This window comes from Poecilia formosa, unplaced genomic scaffold (assembly GCF_000485575.1).
Source record: "Poecilia formosa unplaced genomic scaffold, Poecilia_formosa-5.1.2 Scaffold421, whole genome shotgun sequence".
NCBI classification, from domain to species: domain Eukaryota; kingdom Metazoa; phylum Chordata; class Actinopteri; order Cyprinodontiformes; family Poeciliidae; genus Poecilia; species Poecilia formosa.
In genome coordinates, this window is record NW_006800360.1 from 321,039 (window position 1) to 340,863 (window position 19,825).

Consider the following 19,825-nt stretch of genomic DNA (forward strand, 5'->3'; position numbering starts at 1 on the left):
AAGCTGAGAAGTTTTAGATATTTGTCTTTTAAGCTTTATTCCATTTCCATTAGTCATAAAATGTCTTCATAATTACTTTTATCCTGTTTAGTTGTGTCTAAAAAAAAATCATTGCAGCCACAAAGATTAAAATCTTGTACTTTTATATTCAGATATAACAACCCTGGTTACTCTGAAGGGAAAATGTATTCACAAAAAGTAACTGAGAACATCCAACTTTTATTTACAGAACTGAAGGCTTTTTGGTGCAAAAAATAAAAAAATATTTTAAAAATAATATATACACATATATATTTATCTCTATGGATAAAATGATGAAAGTGAAAAAACAAATGGAGGAATTTTGAAACAGTGAAATGTACATCTATTTATTTATTTATTTATCTCTATGGATAAAATGATGAAAGTGAAAAAACAAATGGAGGAATTTTGAAACAGTGAAATGTACATCACCAAAGAAAAACAAGAGTTGGAGAGAAACGAGAGAAAAAAGAAAAACGTACATTATTTCATTTTCTAGAACAAGAAATCATAAGGTCTTAAAGTTCAACTCAAATTGAATGTGCTCAATATTTCTTTGAATTACTGAGGCAAGTATGTGATTCACTTTTATGTTTAGCATGTTTAATAAAATAGAGAGGTGAGGTATAAAACATCTTGATACATTTGCTGTCGATTTGCTAAGACAACACATGACAGATTATAAGGCAGAAACAATGAAACACAATGAAGCTGTTTCTAAAGGAAGTGACTCCATTGAAGGCTTTGAAACTGACGACCTTCAGCAGGACCTCCACTGGGTAATGGTCGCTCACATTTAGTGCCTGAATGAAAAAACGAGGAGAAACAGAGCAAACACCCATAGGTTTTAATTTGTGATGATAGAAACGTTTTAGTGTATGGGCTCTGCCATTTTTTTGGCCTTTCAGAGAAGAATCAGAGCTTTCTATATACTGCTCAAAACATTCTACTGTATATACAATCTATGCATAATCAAGATACATAAACAGATTTGCTCTTTTGTTTGTGGATGTAAAGCCAGGATGATATATTTACATAAAAAAAAAACTCCACACCTTTTCTTCTGTTAGTTCGTACTCCTGTTGGAAGTTAAATGGCTGGGCAGAGGAAGGAACAACTGCTCTGTTAAACTTTTCTCCATGGACGACAATCCTGTTGGAAAATCATAAGTGAACAGAAGAGGTATGATCACATGTGCTTATAGATTTTCTGTACACAAAATGAAATGTTTGTTAATTAGTGTGGATTGTAAACTGTCTATAATTTATGCCGGCAGATAACTTGCTTAAGACAAACTCGCCAGATTGTGTCCAAAACAGTTATGTATCATCCTAGTTGATACATAACGGTGTTTTGTTCATTCTGACCTAAAAAAAAATAAACAAAAACAAAAAAAAACAAAGGATGAGTTTTGTTCCGTGAGCAGATTAAACCAGCAGTTCACCTGTCGTAGGAGCAGGACGTGCTGTGCTTCACAGTGGTGTCGGTGTTCTCTCCTATCAGCCAATGGAGGTTCCTGTCTGTAATAAGACGCACTTTGTCCCGGTTCTTCTTGGCCAGGTAGCCGCAGTCGGCGTTGAAGTCCCCGAGAAGCATCACGTTCTGCTCGTGTAGCATTCAGAATCATGCGAGATTTATCGATATCAGCAGATTTAAACCGTTCTTTGGCAATGAGCGGCATTAGCCTTTACCTCAGTTTTCCACATCCTTCTTACTTCCTGCAGAACGTCATATAGGGCATCCAGCTCTTTAGTGGCGTTAACCGGAGTGGTGTGTTGAGGGATGAGAACAAACTCCTGTATAGCTGGAAACAGGCAGAAGGGAAAATAAGGAAGGATGGAGACAAAGAAAGGTGTACGGTAATAAATGTCTAAAACAAAAAAACACAAACTCACAGGTCTTTGGGGCTTTGAAGCGAACAACAAAAGGTTCTCTGGAGAAAGCATCTTCATCTCCTGGCAGATTGTCTGGGTACTGATACTGACCAGCAACCTCCACAGTGTTGGTCCTGCATGCATTCAGATAAAGAAAGGAGCGATGTTTCTGTGTACAACAAGTTGTAGTACGTTGGTGCATGAAGCAGCGCCGCTTACCTGTAGACGAACACATACTGCTCCTGGTATGACTCCTTCCTGCCCAGCCTCTCACTGGCCAAAAGGTTATACTGGTTCCTCGTGTCATATCTGAATAACCAACAGATAAGGCAGATCCAACTATTATTATTAATATTATTAGTAGTAAAATAAGTCAGCCAGCAGGTTCACTAACCTACTGATCGTTTGGAGCAGCTTTGATATAGCTGTTCCTTTACGGTCTCTGACCTCCTGAAGCAAACACACGTCACAACGAGTAATTATCTGAAACAGACGGGAAACAGCAGAGTTATAGCTTGGTGTGGACACTGACGGGTGTCCGTGCCCACTTCACCCGTCACCCAGAGGCCGAGACAGTCAAATTCACAGGGTCTAACCTCACCGAAATATACCTACAGAAAAAAAAAAAGCATTATGCTCAGGGAGAAAATACAAACAACACTGGAAAAACATATCAACTGGATATTTTTGCATCTAAATTGGTGTTCAGAAGTTAAGAAAATTACTTCTCAATCAGTAAACACTTAGCCTACTGACCTTGAAGCCGGTGTTAAGTTTTTGACTATTTCCGTTATATCAATGCAATTTCATAGCATATCCCTTTCAATTATAAAGCCAAGCTAACCAGAGGATCATTAGATGTCAAGATTCTCTGTGTTGAAAAATTATACACAGCATCTAAGTCTGACACAAACCTTTGTTCATCAAAGCTCTAAAAATGTTTTCATTTTTAGAAAGCATTTCTAAAAATGTTTTCAAGTTGGTCTCTGTGAATTTTTTTTTAATAATAAATACATTTTCCATTTGAATTCAGTGTAGTTTATAAAAATCAAACTGCATCCAATTTAACGTCAAGCTACAATAAAACTGCCGCAATCACAAGGAAAATGTCAGTATTACATTTTATTTTCAAGCACTTTATATCTTCTTGAAGGACATGACATAGACACTTAGTGTAGAAATATTATACTATCATAACAATATCGCAACAGCACAACCAAGTCCTCACCCTGGCCAGAGTTATCATGATGTCATTCTTGTTAGATTTGGATTCCCCGAAATGATGAAGGTTGAAGGCACAGATTCTGAACTCTGATCCTCCTTGAACATCAACCACAGCCAGCAGGAGGGACAGCAGGAGGAACACGGACGTCATAGCTTACAGCTGGAGACACACAATGTTTGGTTTACAAATACGTCGCAACAAATAGAAACTAAGACATGACCACATACTATCTTTACTTTCAGCGTGTTTAGAAAGAAAGGGAAAGATGAACCATTTTCACAGTCTTACATATTGTCTAGCAGCCATGGATAAGAAGGTACAGCTGGATGTGGAATTTAACATGCGCCCCCTGCTGGAGATATGAACTCAGAACACCTGAATGCACCATGACGTTCACGTAGATTTGACTGAACAAGGAGTGCCGTGGTGGCGCGGCTGTTGCCGGTTCGATTCCCGACCATGTCTTCCCCCTTCCCGCATTACCCACTTTCCTGTCAATTCACTATCAAATAAAGGCCACTACAGCCAATAAAACCTTAATATATATATATAGAAATATTGAACAATGTCCTTCATTTCAACTGATTGATCCTCAAGTTAGTGTTAATGGATCGTTTCCTCTTTGCGTTGTGAAAGAGAAAGCACTAAACACCCTTTCAATAAATTAGAATATTGTTGAAAAGTCAATGAATTTCAGGAGTTTTATGAAACTACATAGATTAACTACACACAAATGAATACTTGAAAACCTTCATAATTTTCTGCTCATAGTTAACTAAAGCATGACATTTAAAATTAGAATATCTAATTTAACCAATGAAAAAAATATTTTTAATACAGAAATGCAGCCTTAATGAAAGATATGTATAACACCTGCTTAAAAAGGTGTTAAACATTTTTAAAAGGTTAATCTGAGAAATGATCCTCATCAGACTGCATGTTCTGATTTATTAAGTAGGACTGCAGCTGCTCCTGTTGGCAGAGCTTTTCTTATCATCGCTCCACTGAGGTGCTTTCATGGTCTGTCAGAAATATTGTGTCCTTCCAGCTGTCATCACGCAGCTTTCAACTCCTACAAGATTTTAGAAAATTTTGAAAACTAAGATTTGTCCACCAGTAAAGACTACATAAGAAGAGCAAAATTAAAGTCGCATATATCGGATGATCTACAGCTGAGAAGTTCTGGATCAGTAAAGTTTTGGGTGTAAACATTAATTGTGGTTAAAAGTTTGCAGTAACTTCGTGTTTTCTGTGAGACTCAGAGCTTCCGTCAGAACTTCATGTTTCTTTGTTGACGAGACAAAACATATTTCTGAATTCAACTCCTGGTCACAGGACAGGCAACAAGTTTTGTCCAAATTAATATGATCCTGTTAAAAGCTTAGCAAGCAGTCTCTTACCTGTTCTTGCTTCTTGTGTCACAGGGTCTGGAAGGAGATAAGATGAATATTAGGGGGGGAAAAAACAGGAAAAGTTCAAAAGGAAAACTAAACAGTTCAGTTTTGTTTTCAATAAAGACGTAAAAATAAATAAAAATTGAAGTTTTTTAATCTGTCATGTAAAGACAGATAAAAAGATCTTTTCGCAATGGTAAAAACAGAAGTTGTGTCAGTAAAATATTTGTGGCTGGCTGTGTGAACAGACAGCCTGGAGGTAGAAACCGTCTCTGAGGCGGTTGTTTTTTGCAGACAGCGCTCTGACGTACTGACCTGGAGGGAACTGCTTGTGTCCAGGTCCAGGATGTGTGGGGTCTGCAGAGATGTTAGCTGCCCATCTCCTGAACACATAGAAAAGGTGCTGCCCAAACTTTTTGAGACCAAGATCTACTTTTTCTGTCACCAGCCAGCTGAGATCTACCACATGACACGGAGATATAAAAATTGTAAAACAACTTATGCAAACAACTTATTTTATTTTCAAATATACATCAGTTATAGCAGACATATAAAAAGAGATAGAAAACCTAATGCAGTTTCTTCCTCAGTGAGATTCTGACACTGGGAGGAGGTTACTGGTTTCTCAGTCAGAAGCTGGTTGCAAAAATTGGGCCAGTAGGTATGTTTGAAAGAGGAAAAGCCTGTCAGACTCTGAGCTCACAGCAAGATGCCAGAGAGCAGTTATTATCGCGGTATTGCTTGTTAAACACTTCATGAAATATATTTGTCCTATTTGATATTTATTGTGACGTATACGTCGCAAACAACCGAGGTAATTAGTCCAAGTTTGTCGTTTATTGAACGTTCAGAAACTACAGCGGCTGTAATGCGCCACGGCAAAGGTGAACCAATATAAAATAACCCGAACAGGTGATCAACTCAAAACCACTTGACTTTTTACTCTCTCTTTCGAGCTTATGTACACCCGTTGCCGTGGCAACCGCCTGCGCCCCGCAAGTTGAGCAGAGATTACGTTAAAAACATAACATTCAGTTCATTACGATATTACTGGGTCATTACTTTGAAAATGTTTTGTTGATTTTTTTTTTCATTTATTTATTTAGAATTATTATTATTCTAAACCGTAAATCATTTTGCTTTTACTTTGTAATAATGGCTGCTTATTACTGGTCTATTACATAAAACCACTGGAACATTTAAGTTAGTGTTTGCAGAGTAAAAAAAAAAAGAAAAGAAAAGAAAAGGAAAATTTGATAAGAATAGTTTTGCAAGGTGCTGTCAGTGGATTTCTCCCAACCTTAAATGAAGCCAACAATAGAAGTTCCTGTTGTTCTGCTGTGAATAACATGTCAGGACTCGATCAAAACATACCATTAACACAGCTGAATATTCTCCCAGTGATTCGGGGATCTGGTTACTCACCAGATTCTCCTAGAAGTTCTCCTGCCTCAAACTTCAAAAGAATGAAGATTTACTCAAAGCGAAGCAGCAGAACGTAACTTCCCGGTGTTCGCCGTGTTTTCTCTCCGTCTTCTCCTCTCTGCTGAAACTCAAAACTGGGCGGCCTTCTTTATTTCCTAGGGGTGGGCCTAAAACGTGGTGAACGGTTACAGCTGCTGCTGGTTGTTTTCAGCTAGAGAAAGGTCAAAGAAAACTCACCATCTAATTAAATGACCTCATCCTGGAGAAATATGACAAGACAGAAAATACTGATTTGAATTTAGTTTCTGGATATTGTCAGACAGGCTTCATTTGCTTAGGTTTTACTTTTTATTTTAGGCATAAGAAAATCACATTTCCTTTTTTCACTCCTCGTGATGAATATTCTGTAGACGCCCACGACAGAAGTGTCCCTGTGTCTTGAAAAATCATATGACTTTGTTTTATACACATACAATTAATCTCCCTGTCTTAAGTTAAATCAGACCGAACTTCTCTTGTTTGTGTCAGGCAGATTTACTGACATTATTTCTATTAGGTAAATGTCACAACATTGAGAGACAGAATATGTCAGAGATGTATTCACTATTATCAGAAGTTTACATACAAAATAATTACTATCTCTTTATACATTGGGGAAAACAAAGCCCAAACGATGACGTCATCACTTCGGAAGCTTCTGATAGGTTACCTGACACCTAATTGGAGGCTCAACTGTGGATTTATTTTAAGGCCACACCTGGAACTCTCTGATTTCTGGTTTGACAAGATGAGAAAGTTAGAAGAAATAAGCCAAGATGTCAGGAAGAGAATCAGGAGCAGCACCAGTCTGGTTCAGTTCTGGAAACAGTTTTCAGTTGTTTTAACACCTTTTGTTTCCTCGAGTCGCTTGGAACCATATGGCTGGTGAGACAGCGACATTATCCACAGTGAAATGACCTGTACTGACACGGGCTGAAAGGTCACTCAGTGAGGAAGAAGCCTTTACTTTAACAGAAACAAAGAAGGAAGTTTGCAGATGCACATAGGGACAAAAATCTTCATTTCTGGAGACATATCCTGTGGTCTGATGGAACTAGTTGACCACTTTATAACTGTGAAGCACAGAGGCAGCATCATGTTGTAGGGCCGTTCTGCTGCAGGAGGAACTGGTGCACTTCATAAAATAGATGGAATCATGAGGAATTAACAGGAGAATCTTACTTTTAGTACCATCAACAGACTCTCCAGCTGAGCCGTGAACCTCTGAGGCTCCAGTCATCACAGACCAAATCGCTTTTAGAATCAAACTTGGTTGAAACTCTTTTACTTTAAAACCATCTCTTAATATATGGTTCTAGGCATATTTGGTCCCCTTTTAAGAAAGGTATCTTCAAAAAAAAAAAAAAAAAAAAAAAAAACTCAAAAATGTGAAGCTAAAGCCTTTATTCAGTGACTTCCTTAAAAAAAAAAAGTATTTCTCTAATGTAAAAACAGAAATGCTTCTTGAGACTTATGCAACCTCACCATGACTTGTTTCATAAGTTTTTTACAAGTTACAAGTTTAAAAAGAAATTTTTACTGAAAATTTCCCAGCAAAAAATGCAATAGTTTTTAGTTCATCCGATTCCCACTGCAGTTTCTATTCTTGTTCACTGGGTTCCAGTTGAGCCTTGAGGAAAAAGAACCTGTTAGGCCGTGAACATTAGAAACATTTGACTTCCTGTAAAACTAGCTCATCTTTGAGATGGATACTGCTTTAATGTAGATATTGATCTAGAATATCTGCACAGCAGCATTTTACCCTGCTCAGAACAACCTGTCTCTATTTACTACAGTACTTCAGTTTACATTGCTAATTTTTATGCAATATTCTGAAATTTTACTCATAACAGCCTAGAGATCTGGTGTATTTATATATACAGCCATCAGTTAAATATGTCAAATAAACCAGGCACAAGTTAACATTAGTTAGTAGTTTGGTTTCATTCCCATCAATGAAGTCTGTTCTGTAACTGTGGATCTCACTTTAATAAAAAACGAACCACAACATTCATTTTGTAGTCAAACCCATTTATTGGTTTCCGGCGCACAGGACGTGTACAGGAGGATTAGTTGGCGTGAAGGGCCTTCCAGCGGGACAGGGGCCCTCTGCTGGGGATGTACTTCACCCCACAGCCGTCAGGGATCAGACGCTTCTCGGCCATCATGTCGTCGAAGTCGCAGGCGTTGAACTTGGTGAAGCCGTACTTCTTGGAAATGTGGATCTGCAGATCAGAGTGGATGTGTTAGTACAGCTCAACGGCGAAATTAGGCAGTAAAAACAATGACGCGTTTGTCTCAGTGGTCCCTTAAAGCACTCAGCACCTCCCAGCTGAGGACATACACAACCAGAGAGTCGCTGTCTGCAGCCTTTGCACACCAGAACCACACAGCAGAGGAACCGGTCAGCTTAATAAGCTGCAGAGTTCAAATTCTCTCACAATTACAATTTTTTTCCTCTTTACCTTTTGGCGTCCGGGGAACTTGAATTTGGCTCTGCGCAGAGCCTCCACCACATGCTCCTTGTTCTGAGCCTTGGTCCTCACAGACATGATGACCTGGCCGATATGGACCCGGGCCACGGTGCCCTGGGGTTTGCCGAACGCACCACGCATCCCAGTCTGGAGCCTGGGAACAGCAGCAAACGTCAGACTGGAATCCTCCACACACTGAGCACAAATAAAGTGTGTGTGTGTGTGTGTGTGTGTGTGTGCATGCGTCATCACCTATCAGCTCCGGCGCAGGACAACATTTTGTTGATGCGGATGACGTGGAAGGGATGCAGGCGCATGCGGATGTGGAAGCCATCTTTACCGCAGGTCTTCACCATGTACTTGTTAGCACAGATACGAGCCGCCTCCAGAGCTAGAGGACAGGACAGGATGGTTAATGGGCTGGATCGCCATGACAACCAAATGGAAGTCCTATTGGATGGGTGTTTCAGTGGAGGGACGAGGTTGTACAACGTACACCCAGACAGGACCTGGACCTTAAATATAGTTCATTGAAACATTTTAGACACTGTAGAGGAGTTCTGCATATCACCATCAATGTTTCCACGTATGTAACTTTCACCATTAGTGGACTGATGACAGGCTAATCAGGTTTGTAGGAATGCCACCTTGAGCCTTTAAAAAGCAGAAGCAGGTCTGGATTCAGAAGGTTTCTCAGTAGATTTGAGGAACTAGAATGGAGCTTGAGGATGTAAACCAACAGGAAGATTTCAGTTCTCATGAAACCTACACTGAATCATTCTGCACTGATTACAGATCCAATAGTTCAACATTTGTCTCCAGACTCATCAGCCTTCATTCACTTTCATGATCAGCAGGTTAAGAATGAGGAAAAAAAGAACTATTTCTACATTAAAGTCTAATGAAACGAGACATTCACCACAAAATTCACAGCTGAACCTAGAACCAGTTCTTAAATGGAGTAAATATTTCAGTTTGATCTACTTTTAGAAGCTTTAGTATAAAAAAATAACCTGAACTTTGATACAATTTGTCTTTTATTTTATTGGAGTGTGCCATCATTGGACCGTGGCTCCTTCTGAATGAGTCAAACGACTTCACTGACATCTCCAGCATATTCCACATGTTTAACTTTAACAACACATCAATCATTTACACACTTGACATCCTAGGAGGAAGTTTTTTCAGGTTCTGCTGGAACAAAACAGGTGGGTGATCTCTGAGGACGAGAGCTAGCTAATGAAACAACTCTGCTCTGACAGAACAGACTTAAGTGCTATAGTCTATAGAATTATACTTATATTTAGAACCAACGATCATTTAAAAAAAAAAAAAAAACTTTTATCAGGAGAAACTATAAGAGCATTCTTACCTTCTGAGGACAGCTGCTCATACTCATCAGACACCATGTGGGCGCAGAGAGGAAACTCGTCCACCTTGGCCTTCTTCCTGCCCAGGTCAAAGATCCTGATCTTAGGATCTGCAAAAAGAGAGAAAAGAAGCTGAAGAGCAGCAGATCTGGGGGTGAGTGGATTTACTCCACACGGGACAGAAATGTCTCAGTGGTCCCTTAAAGCACTCAGCACCTCCCAGCTGAGGACATACACAACCAGAGAGTCACTGTCTGCAGCCTTTGCACACCAGAACCACACAGCAGAGGAACCGGTCGGCTTAATAAGCTGCAGAACCAGCAGTGGAACGCATCGTGGTGCCACTGCAAACTGATTCTAAAGATTTCTGCACAACAAACTCTGCTTTAGGCAATGTTTATGGAATTCAGACACTGCCTTTACATTTTCAATCATTTACATCCATATTCTATATAGTGTGTGATAAACTTGCACCTTATGAAGCATACAAGTATTCCTTCAAATGATTTTAGCTGTTATTATGTGCCTAAAAAGACAGAAATTTAGGAAAACTTGAAAGCTACTCAGACGTCTTTAAATGAAGAAATTCCTGATTTAACCTGATCAAGTTTGTCACACACTCAGGAGATGCTAGCTGTTCTTCCCTGAAACACAACTAACTGGTTGAGTAGCTATAATCTAGGTTTTTAATCCAAAAATTCTGATTTTCCTTTATTAAGGGAAACCATTCTTGGTCTTCTCAATTTACAAAACGTTAAATCTTTTAGCTGAAACTATTAGCATCCTCTCACTCATTTAACTCAAGCTAGTGAGAATTATTAGTTCTACATCATCAGGGATTTAAAACGTTAATGAGACTGTACAGTTGTGACATCGCAGCATGTTTAAATAAAAAAACTGGAAGGTTAACTTGAACTGATTAAGATGACCAGAACATTTCGGATGAATGCAGAGACAAAACCTCAGTGCTAATGATGCAGAACGGTTCTTGAATGAAAACAGAGAAGAGAAGGTTTGAGGCTGAGCAGCAGTAATTTAGCAGGTTCTGAAATAATCTGAAGAGGAACATTAAATGTTAAAAGTTCTCACCAGGAACACCCCTGCAGAAGCGAGACTTGGGGTAAGGCTTGTTCTTGCAGTAGCGGTAGCTGGAAGAGAGAAAACAGGTTTTCTCATCAGACCTACTGCATCACTTTAAATATATCATTTTACTTTGAGCAGCTAAGCTCATTCAAGAGGAAAATAAAAAAATCCACACAACCTAGGCAGTACTTGTTTTACTATTAGCTGAATTTTATTTATTTTTTTGTAAACCCATCCCTAACAAGTCATTCACATGTACAACTAACGCAGATTATTATTAATGTTAATGAAACTAAATGATCAGACAAACAGATTTTCTAAGATTATTGGATCTGAAGACAAAAATTGGGTTAAACTGGCCTAAATAAACTGAAAAACCTTACAACCTGATTCGTTTACTTTACGTCAACATTTACTTGCAGTTTGGGAAGTTAGGTTTAGGAAACCAAATTAGTTTTCTCATAAAATAAATTATAACATCTCAATCACTGCAATAAATGTTGTGTCAACTGATAAAATGTAGCTTCACAGAGCGCATTTACCAACATGAACCTTAGTTTGGTATCAGTGTTAATGCTAGTATCGTGATAGCTAACGTTAGCTCAAGCTAACGCTACAATTTAATATAACGAATGAGAGCATTAAAGTAAATAAGACGAGCGCAAGTTATTCCAAAAAGCTTTCAGAAGGCGTTCAGTATTTCATTTCCGCACTAGCAGCGTGTACCGAGGCCTGCCGGTGCCCGGCTCCGTGCACATGGAGCGGACTCACAGCTGCTGCCATTTTCCTCCGACTGACACTAAACTCGGCCTCACGAGAAAAAACGCACAGGACTTACCAGCGAGCAGGTCGGCGGCCCATGGTTATAATCTGTGAAATAGTAAATAAAATCGAGTTACTTCGGTTCAATCCAAGTTAACTTTAGAGATAAATAACTTTAAAATGTGTTTTTAAACGAGCAGACCCAGAAAACGCGCTGCCACCACGCACTCACCTAATGGAGGAAAGGAAGGAGAACCTACTTCCGCTGCGTCATGAGGACGGAGGTCAGACGGGGCGGATTTTTAAAAATATATATACAAGATCATTTTTGTCGTAATGTGTTTCTTGGCATACATTTATTGTAAATAACAGCTTAATATAAATTTTTATTTAAAAAAATACGTAAACGAATGCTAGGAAATGTAGTTTTTCAGTGGAGGGTTCCATACAGCTTCTTAAAGAGCGCCCTCCCTTGTCACGATGGTCAATTTTTCATCTTTTTTTTTTACCAAACATTGTTTTCTACTCTTACCTAAGTAAATTCCTGGATGTCTAAATTTTATTTTCACTTGACTAATTATATTGGAGTAGCACTATTCACACTTGAACACACTTTTAGATTTATTCTGTCTTTAGAAATGGGTCAGTTGAGGTTTGTAGAATTGAGCTACTCTATTAATTTAGTGTGATGTGTGTGTCTTACAAAGACAGAAGGAGAAAGAAAAGCAACACAATTAAAATTATTGATAAATATGCAGCATAAACATTGGGGAAAGTTTAGCAGACAGCTGACATTGTAGAATTTTAAATAGATTTGCCAAAGGCAGTTCTGAAAATCGAATTAAATACATTCTGACTTACTGTAGTCATGACTGTTTAACTTAGCCTCTGTCCTGGACTAGGTCAGAACTAATCTGCTTAAATGTGTATCTCTAGATGAAGTCACTAAAACAGCCATCGCTTACAATAATTCGTCACTTTTAAATTTTACATATGTAAAAAGTACTCCATACTTCAGTGCCTTCTGAAACTCCTGTGCTAGGTGCCCGTTCTCTGAGGTGTTTTTCCCCTTCATCACAAGCTTTGTCTTGTGTCCATGTGTCCTTAAAAGTCCCTTGAATTTGGAAGTTTATTGTTAATATGTGTTTTATAAATAAACAAAATTAAACTAAATAAGAAATGTTTTATTCATTCAGGGATAAGACATTTAGACCATTGATCGTGGCAGTGTAACGAAAAGCATCATCCACTGGCCAGTATAAAATTTTAATGATTCTAAGAAGTACTTCTCAAATGTTCCCAGTAGGGGGCAGCATTGCCCAAAGACATAAAAGCCTCTGTCGTTGGCTGCTGCTTCAGTAATTCCTAAAAGGGAGCAATGAGCTCACATCCTTCACGTCCAGTAAATGAAAAGCAAATGTCTTTTAGAAACGTGAGGAATCATTTGCTTCTCATTTTAAAAAATTCTCTGACATCATCCTAACACACAATAAGTATGCATTACATCCTGAGGATCAGCTGAGGGACGTGCCTCTTCGAACCAGGCATCATTTTTAGGGTCTTTTTTTGTCTTTGGACTTTGTTCGTGTCAGCAGAGCTTGATAAGAGCTGGGCCATGCAGGGCAACTTGTGAGAGACTCAAACCCAGAGCAGATTACTCAGTCAGGAGAGGCATTTGAACTTTGACCTCAATTCCTGCGCAGCATCATGTGAAGGTCAGCTGTCAGCTCCTTATCTTCTCTGCCCTGCTGTTTTGACTGAGTCTCCACAAATCCTTTCCTGTCTCAGGGCCCTGAAGGCCAGCGATGACGGCGACACGATGGGACAAAAACAGGGACCAAAAAAGGTCAAAGCACATTCTCCTCTTTCTGGTGACTGATGACGGACATGCTCTGATAGTCACACACACTAAGACATGATGTAGAGCAGAAAGAGGGTTTTTGACACAGGGCTTAAAAGTAATGTCATTTTTTCCATTTAAATGACGACTGCATGGCGTGGAAGTGACCCAAAAGTGTTAAGCAGTGAGGGGAGAGCTTGCTAAAATAAACCCTCTTATGTGTCTCGAGCTTACAAACGTACCAAGACCTGAGCATTAACCCTACTGACCCACGTGACGTCACTCTCTTCAGAAAGCAGCATATATACTGATATTTATATGTATATATGATCAGAACTGAATGTCAAGAGCTTTGTTTCAAGGGTCAGCTCTTGCTTTACCACAACAGACTGGAGCAGCGTTCACATTAAGGCAGACTAAATCCCAAAATGTCTATCGGTCCTGCTTCTCCATAAGGACTGAGGCTAAGGACCATCAGCCCTTATCCTCCCCTCCACCGGCCCAGTTTTAAAAGCCTTATCTCAGAACTCAATGAGCATCTTCTGACATTAATGCTGTGTTATGAATAAATCACTTTCACTCCACTATTATTGCAGCTTTTCCAGTATAATCTGCTGTTGACCAGGAACTGCTCAGCGATGTTTCCTGTTGGAAAAATAAATATCCAAATGGGCTCTCCTGCTTTCTGTGTCGCAAAATGTCTCCATGAAATCCCATGTGTTTGTTTCTGCCAGTTGTTTTTAGATCATATTTCAAAATGATGTTTAGTTCCTTAGTCTTCACATCATTTTCAGCAGTTTTTGTTACAAAAATGAACACAAGCCATCTACTAAAACAGACAGTAATTTAGCCGTAGCATAAACAAAAGTATTTAGTACCGACCGAGAATTTTGTTCCCGTTGGTTTTTCACGCCAGGTCGACCATTTTATGACTCATGTTTGGAAATGTTTTGTTTTGGTGACTGCACTGTTACCGACAGGAGCTGTAAGCATGGCGGTCAGAGCAACAAGCAAAAATACTATGATTCGGATCTCAGAACAATGACTGTTCGTGCTGCTTAAACCTTAACCCAAAAACAGAAACACGAGATCAGCACCAAGAGGCTCCTTGTGCCAACCACACCCTCACACATACACACTCCTGAGCTGTCGCTGCAGAGCATGCTGCCTTGACTCGTGCTCATCACTTCCTGACTGATGCTAACACTAACCACAACTTCTGCGAACCAAAGCTTCAACTTTATTATTTTAATACTTTAATCATTTGCGCAGCCGCCTCTTGTTTCTCTTCTCCAATAATCAAGGGGATTGCTCAATTTGATTTATGTTTAGAAATGCAGTTACACACTCTCAAACACACATTCGCATTATCACTCATCTGTCTCTGGACAGTTTTTATGATGCAGAAGGGTGTGTTAGTTAACACCCAGAGAAGCGCCGACAGAACGGAAGTGTGTCTGGGAGGAGCATGCTGTCCAAAAGAGGGGTCAAGACCAGCTTCTCGTCGTTCCAGTCACTGTGATAAATTCTCTCATCGTTCAGATTTTAAAGATGACGAGGTGCCGTAACGATAAGCAGGGTTTTATGCAATGAAAAAAGTTAATTTATTATATTAGGCAGATATTTAAATATAATAATCATCAGTGTTATATATATATTTTTTAACTAAAACAGGTGTAGGGTTAAAAAAAAGCAGTAGATTTGACTGAAGAAAACAAAGAGCAGCCATGACTAAGGCTTAGTTTCTGTTTACATTTTAGTCATTGCTTCGTCTAAACAATCCCGCTTCCTTAGTTACTGTACTTAACAGCATAACTCTGACAGGGCCAGGTTGATGTGGTTCTGGCTATTATAGGAAGATCCGCAATGGTGATCAAATGAAGTTCAATAAATATAAAACTTAAAACTTTTTTATTCATATTTTGGATTTAAAGATTAACGAAGATGTCAAGATTAGGATTAAGACAAAAGAAATAAGTGAGTTGGTGAGTTTTTAACTCTTGAATCAGCAAATATCCTTGTTGCATTAGTGTAAATAGATGGAATAAATACATCTTAAATAAGTTTAAATCAAATTTTATGGTTTTATGTTCAAGATTATGACTTTTTTTTCTGCACGGCATTACATGTTAAAAGTATTACATTTATTGTCATTGCAGGATCACTTTTTCTGAGCTGTTAAATTGCTCAGGTTTTACAGCATGAACTGATCCCCACATTAACCGCAAGCTCCCTGTAAGTCAGTTTGATGGTCAGAAATGGACCGGCAACAGGTACACAGGAACACAACTTCACCATTGAGTGTCATGTTTTGTGAGTCAATACCTTGGAATGAGCATGGATAAAGATTATTATGGTATGACAGAAAAGTTGCATGAGGACAGAACAGAACACAGAGTGTGGGCAGAATAATGGAAGGAAGGTGAATAAAGAACGCAGAGCTGAGCTAGACACAAAGGAAACAACAACAGCAGGGTGAAAAAAGACCAATACTGATGTCAGAGAATATACTAAAATAAAAGGAGAACAGAACACAATTTATAAGTAAGAAACTAAACACAAAGGAATAATATTTTGAACATAGCAAGACCATTTTATCAATAATGAACAACTCAGAAGTAGGCAGGAGGAAACAACAGTAGTGAGACAGGTGATGATGGAGGATGGAGCTGTGGCTGAGGCGCAGACTTGATACTCACTGTGGCAAAGGAAGAACGGGGCGTCACATGCAGGTTATAGGGGCCAGGTGGGACCCCTGGTGGGGGGTTAACCTGAAGAGCTGTTTGTCCTGAGGAGGAGATTGTCTACTGGTAGATATTTAGACCGAACCTGGGCGGAACCAACACCAGCTTCGTTCCCCAGATGACCTGCTCTCAGTCCATGTCCTCCAGCAGCAATGGATAACCACTGATAAACTAATGCAATGTTCTCTGGCATTGGCACATGCATCATTTCTGTTCAGTTCTAGAGTGTTTGTCTCTTCCATCAAACATCCATACTAGAACTTGAGGAAAATGTATTTGACTAATCGACTAAATGTTTTCCAGAAACAAAATAAAAACATTCTGGAGCCGTTTTTATGTAAACTGACTGATGTCCTTCTGTAAAAGTTCCCAGGACTTTTACATAAGACCACTGATGACTTATCAGTGTCATTGGTGGCAAATCTACCGATTGACGAGATTTCTCACAAACTGAGCATGTATGAAGTCTTTCCAGCCATGCCTGGTTTGCAAGGTTTCCACAACTTGAAAATTTCTTCATTCTCATCTAATTAATTTTCTTTTTGAATTGTGAGTTTGAGTAGATTGAACAGTAACGCACTAAATGTGTATTAGTCTGTACTTCAGAATAATGCAACCTTTCCCTCTGCCTGGGCTACATTGTTTGGAAACTATAGTGACCAGCTGGTACATCAGGAAACAATGGCTGTTAAGTATTTTGGGACAGAAAATGAAGTCAATCAGAGACACAAACAGAAAAAAAACCAGAGTAATACAAATAGTGGATGTTTTCCAAGTAAGAGCACATTTCCTGGAAGATGCATGATGGCACACAGCTCTCTCTTCAGGAGCTCAGATTGTGCAATATCAGGACTGGATTTGCTGACTTAGGCCTTCTGTGTCCAAACTGTTGTCTGGGAAGTGAAATTGACGTATCGCCATAGAGACCGAGCTCCAGAAAAACAAAACACTCCAATCTGACTCATCCCGTCTTGCCATCATACTTATCATTTATCTGCTTGCTCTGTTGACATTCCTGCTCACTCGTTCAATAAATCGGCCTCCGATATCAGTGAAATCTGACAGGAAAGAACGGGTTGAGGACAGGCCGAGTCCATGAGAAATGTCTGCCTTGCCTTTTTCTGCATGTTTAGCAATATTTCCAGGTAATCTGTGGAGCCTAAAGTTGCTTCAGCAGGTAAACACCACAGTCAGCTGTGGTGTTTCAATGTGCTCATTAGCCTTTCACATACATACTTTGCGTCTGCATAAACAGACTCAGTAAAGTTCTGAAACAAAGAGAATAAAAACAAACATAAAAAGACTAAAGTGATCGAAACTTGTTTTTTTTTTTAAATTCTTTTTTGTACAAAATGAATCTGCAAATATTGTACTTTTTGTTTGTTCACTTTTACTGCTCCGACTGTTTTGAGTTTTGTTTAGTTTTTTTATGTCTAAAAAAATCATATAACTGCGCCGCTCGCCATGCCTGTATCTTTGCTCGTCTTGTCTCTGCAGGTCTGTCTGTCAGACTCAAATGCTTCAGTAATGAGATCATATGATGTCATCCAGTTCACCCAGGAGCAGCCTGGCTTAAGCCCCATGTGGGGATTAGTGTGAATGTGTATGTAGATCAAAACCTGCAATTAAAATCGGCTCGTTTTAGGATTGTATCTCGCAGAATTTCACTAAAAACTCCTAAAGGAAATATGGGTCAAAAGTATATTAAAACTATTGATTATTTCCTGCTTTGAAACTCTAAACAGGATACAGCAGCTACTTTCAAAAGTTACAAGACCAAATGTGTGCAATGCAAGAGGTATCATTTCCACTAGGGTCAAAATGTACATTTTCAAAGCTGTTAAAATACAGTGGACTGCCTCTCTGAACCCAACATGCCAGAGGTTACTCAGCAGAATTAACCTCAGGACCCATAATGACCAGAGAACAACCCCAGCTGCAGACATGTACCAGCACTTCTGTGCATTTCAATCTCAGTACATCAGTCAAACACAGAACTGCCCAACCTCTGTTATTGAGCAGATTGTTGCAGATCTTCATTGCATCCAATACGAGGTAAAATGGTAAGATGAGTTCTGGTTTTCAAACTTGCATCTTGAACAGAGTTGTTAAATAAAATGCAGGATAAGCAAAGGACCGATCATGATTAAATGACCGAGCAGCAAAAGCATTCCCAATCAGAAGTCCAGTTTACGGTTGGAGTAATAATAAGTTTCAGACTGCCGGAGCTCAGAGACAGCAATAAGGGTGTTAATCAGACAGACGAGTACCAAAACGACAAAACGTAACCTTGAGAAATCCCCAAAGCTCCAAAGCACACATAATGGTTTAAAAGATGACTTGAACTCTATGGGCTCCTCCTTTCTCATGCCTTGTTGTAGGGGCGTAGATTATCCTGATCTGTCTCAGCCTACAGTAGTAATGCTACTATAGGCTTTGACTGCTGGAAGACAAACTGACCACTTTTCCTTACATTCTTCTTTTACTACTCTCCAATTTGCATTGTTGTTATTATTTTCTCTCCATAGATACACCTGGTTGCGTTCCGTTTAACGGTGATTCCTTCCTGAAGGAAAACATCGGCTGATATAATGCTTCTAATTACTAGACCTCTCCTGCTAGTGTTACTTTTCATTAACATAGAAGGTACCCCTGGATCAGTCCTTGTTTTTTGTGTGTGTCTCTGCCCTGTCTTTTCAACCTCCAGACGGTTGTTGCAGGCGGCTGCTTGTACTGAGTCAGGTTCTGGTTCTGGTTCTGCTGGAGGTTTCTTCCAATATGCAAGCTTGGTATGAGGGATTGCTGTAAAGTTCAACTCAAGGGATTGTCCACTGCTGCTGTGTTGTTCAGGAGGAGTGAATGCTGCACGTCAATGACTTGATGCTCTGCTGGGTTTCCTTGGATACAAAAATATTTAACCCCTTAACCATCAGCCCTAAAATGGTTTCATGTCAGACAATGGTTCTGACATGAAAGCATTTGAATAGTGAGTTATGAGGACACTGTTATATGTTAAGAGGTGCTAATTTGAATGATAAACTGAACTTTTAACAAGTTCTGTTAACATAAATTGATTTTAGAATCAGGAGATACTCCTGAAATATGTTACCATTACTGTTTCCATGTGGGTCAGGATTCAAAAATTGGTTTATTGCTCTAAACTGATGAGAACTGAAGTAAACAATTTGTCCCACAAGGAAAATGCAATTATAGATCAAGTGTTATAAATCATTTTCACTGTGAAGTGTGGGAGTGGCAGAATGATGTAGGGAGGACAAGAACAAATATTGACAACTTGAACCAGAAACCCTAAAATGGTAAATTCAGGCAACTTTTGATAAAACTCCCCCAGTCCTTCACAAAAACAAAGGTTTGTTTAGAAACAACAAAGAACCAGACGATCCTTCAAAAATTAATCTAGCTGAGGAAACACAAGATAGTCTGACGTTTATGTTGTGCAAACACATTATTGTTTTAAAAGAAACAGTGCGCTTCGCTCAAAACCAAAATTTACACAGCACAGAAGTGAGTATCCAGAAATAACCCAAGTCCTTGAAGTAGTCCTGCATTTTTT

General features: G+C 39.1%; 2 protein-coding genes across 4 annotated transcripts; both read right to left on the reverse strand.

Moving 5' to 3' along the window:
• Positions 1 to 607: 607 nt before the first annotated feature.
• On the reverse strand, positions 608 to 6,086 carry LOC103155315 (deoxyribonuclease gamma-like). 3 transcript variants are annotated; one of them, XM_007576967.2, is made up of 11 exons: positions 5,940 to 6,086; positions 4,830 to 4,897; positions 4,521 to 4,547; positions 3,124 to 3,279; positions 2,290 to 2,378; positions 2,115 to 2,204; positions 1,917 to 2,029; positions 1,713 to 1,825; positions 1,466 to 1,623; positions 1,077 to 1,173; positions 608 to 824 (listed from the first exon to the last, which is right to left on the reverse strand). In XM_007576967.2, exons 4-11 carry the CDS (start codon positions 3,268 to 3,270, stop codon positions 681 to 683), a joined length of 951 nt encoding a protein of 316 aa, XP_007577029.1. In that variant the 5' UTR covers positions 3,271 to 3,279; positions 4,521 to 4,547; positions 4,830 to 4,897; positions 5,940 to 6,086; the 3' UTR covers positions 608 to 680. The 3 variants fall into 3 exon arrangements, with proteins under 3 accessions (XP_007577029.1, XP_007577028.1, XP_016518936.1); XM_007576966.2 differs by having other exon boundaries at positions 4,830 to 4,973; XM_016663450.1 differs by lacking the exon at positions 4,830 to 4,897.
• A 1,902-nt stretch (positions 6,087 to 7,988) lies between these two features.
• On the reverse strand, positions 7,989 to 11,935 carry rpl10 (ribosomal protein L10). Its single transcript, XM_007576968.2, has 7 exons — positions 11,900 to 11,935; positions 11,744 to 11,775; positions 10,912 to 10,970; positions 9,825 to 9,932; positions 8,705 to 8,843; positions 8,444 to 8,606; positions 7,989 to 8,203 (listed from the first exon to the last, which is right to left on the reverse strand). The coding sequence occupies exons 2-7, from the start codon at positions 11,764 to 11,766 to the stop codon at positions 8,048 to 8,050; spliced, it is 648 nt and encodes a 215-aa protein (XP_007577030.1). The 5' UTR covers positions 11,767 to 11,775; positions 11,900 to 11,935; the 3' UTR covers positions 7,989 to 8,047.
• Between the last annotated feature and the right edge of the window lie 7,890 nt (positions 11,936 to 19,825).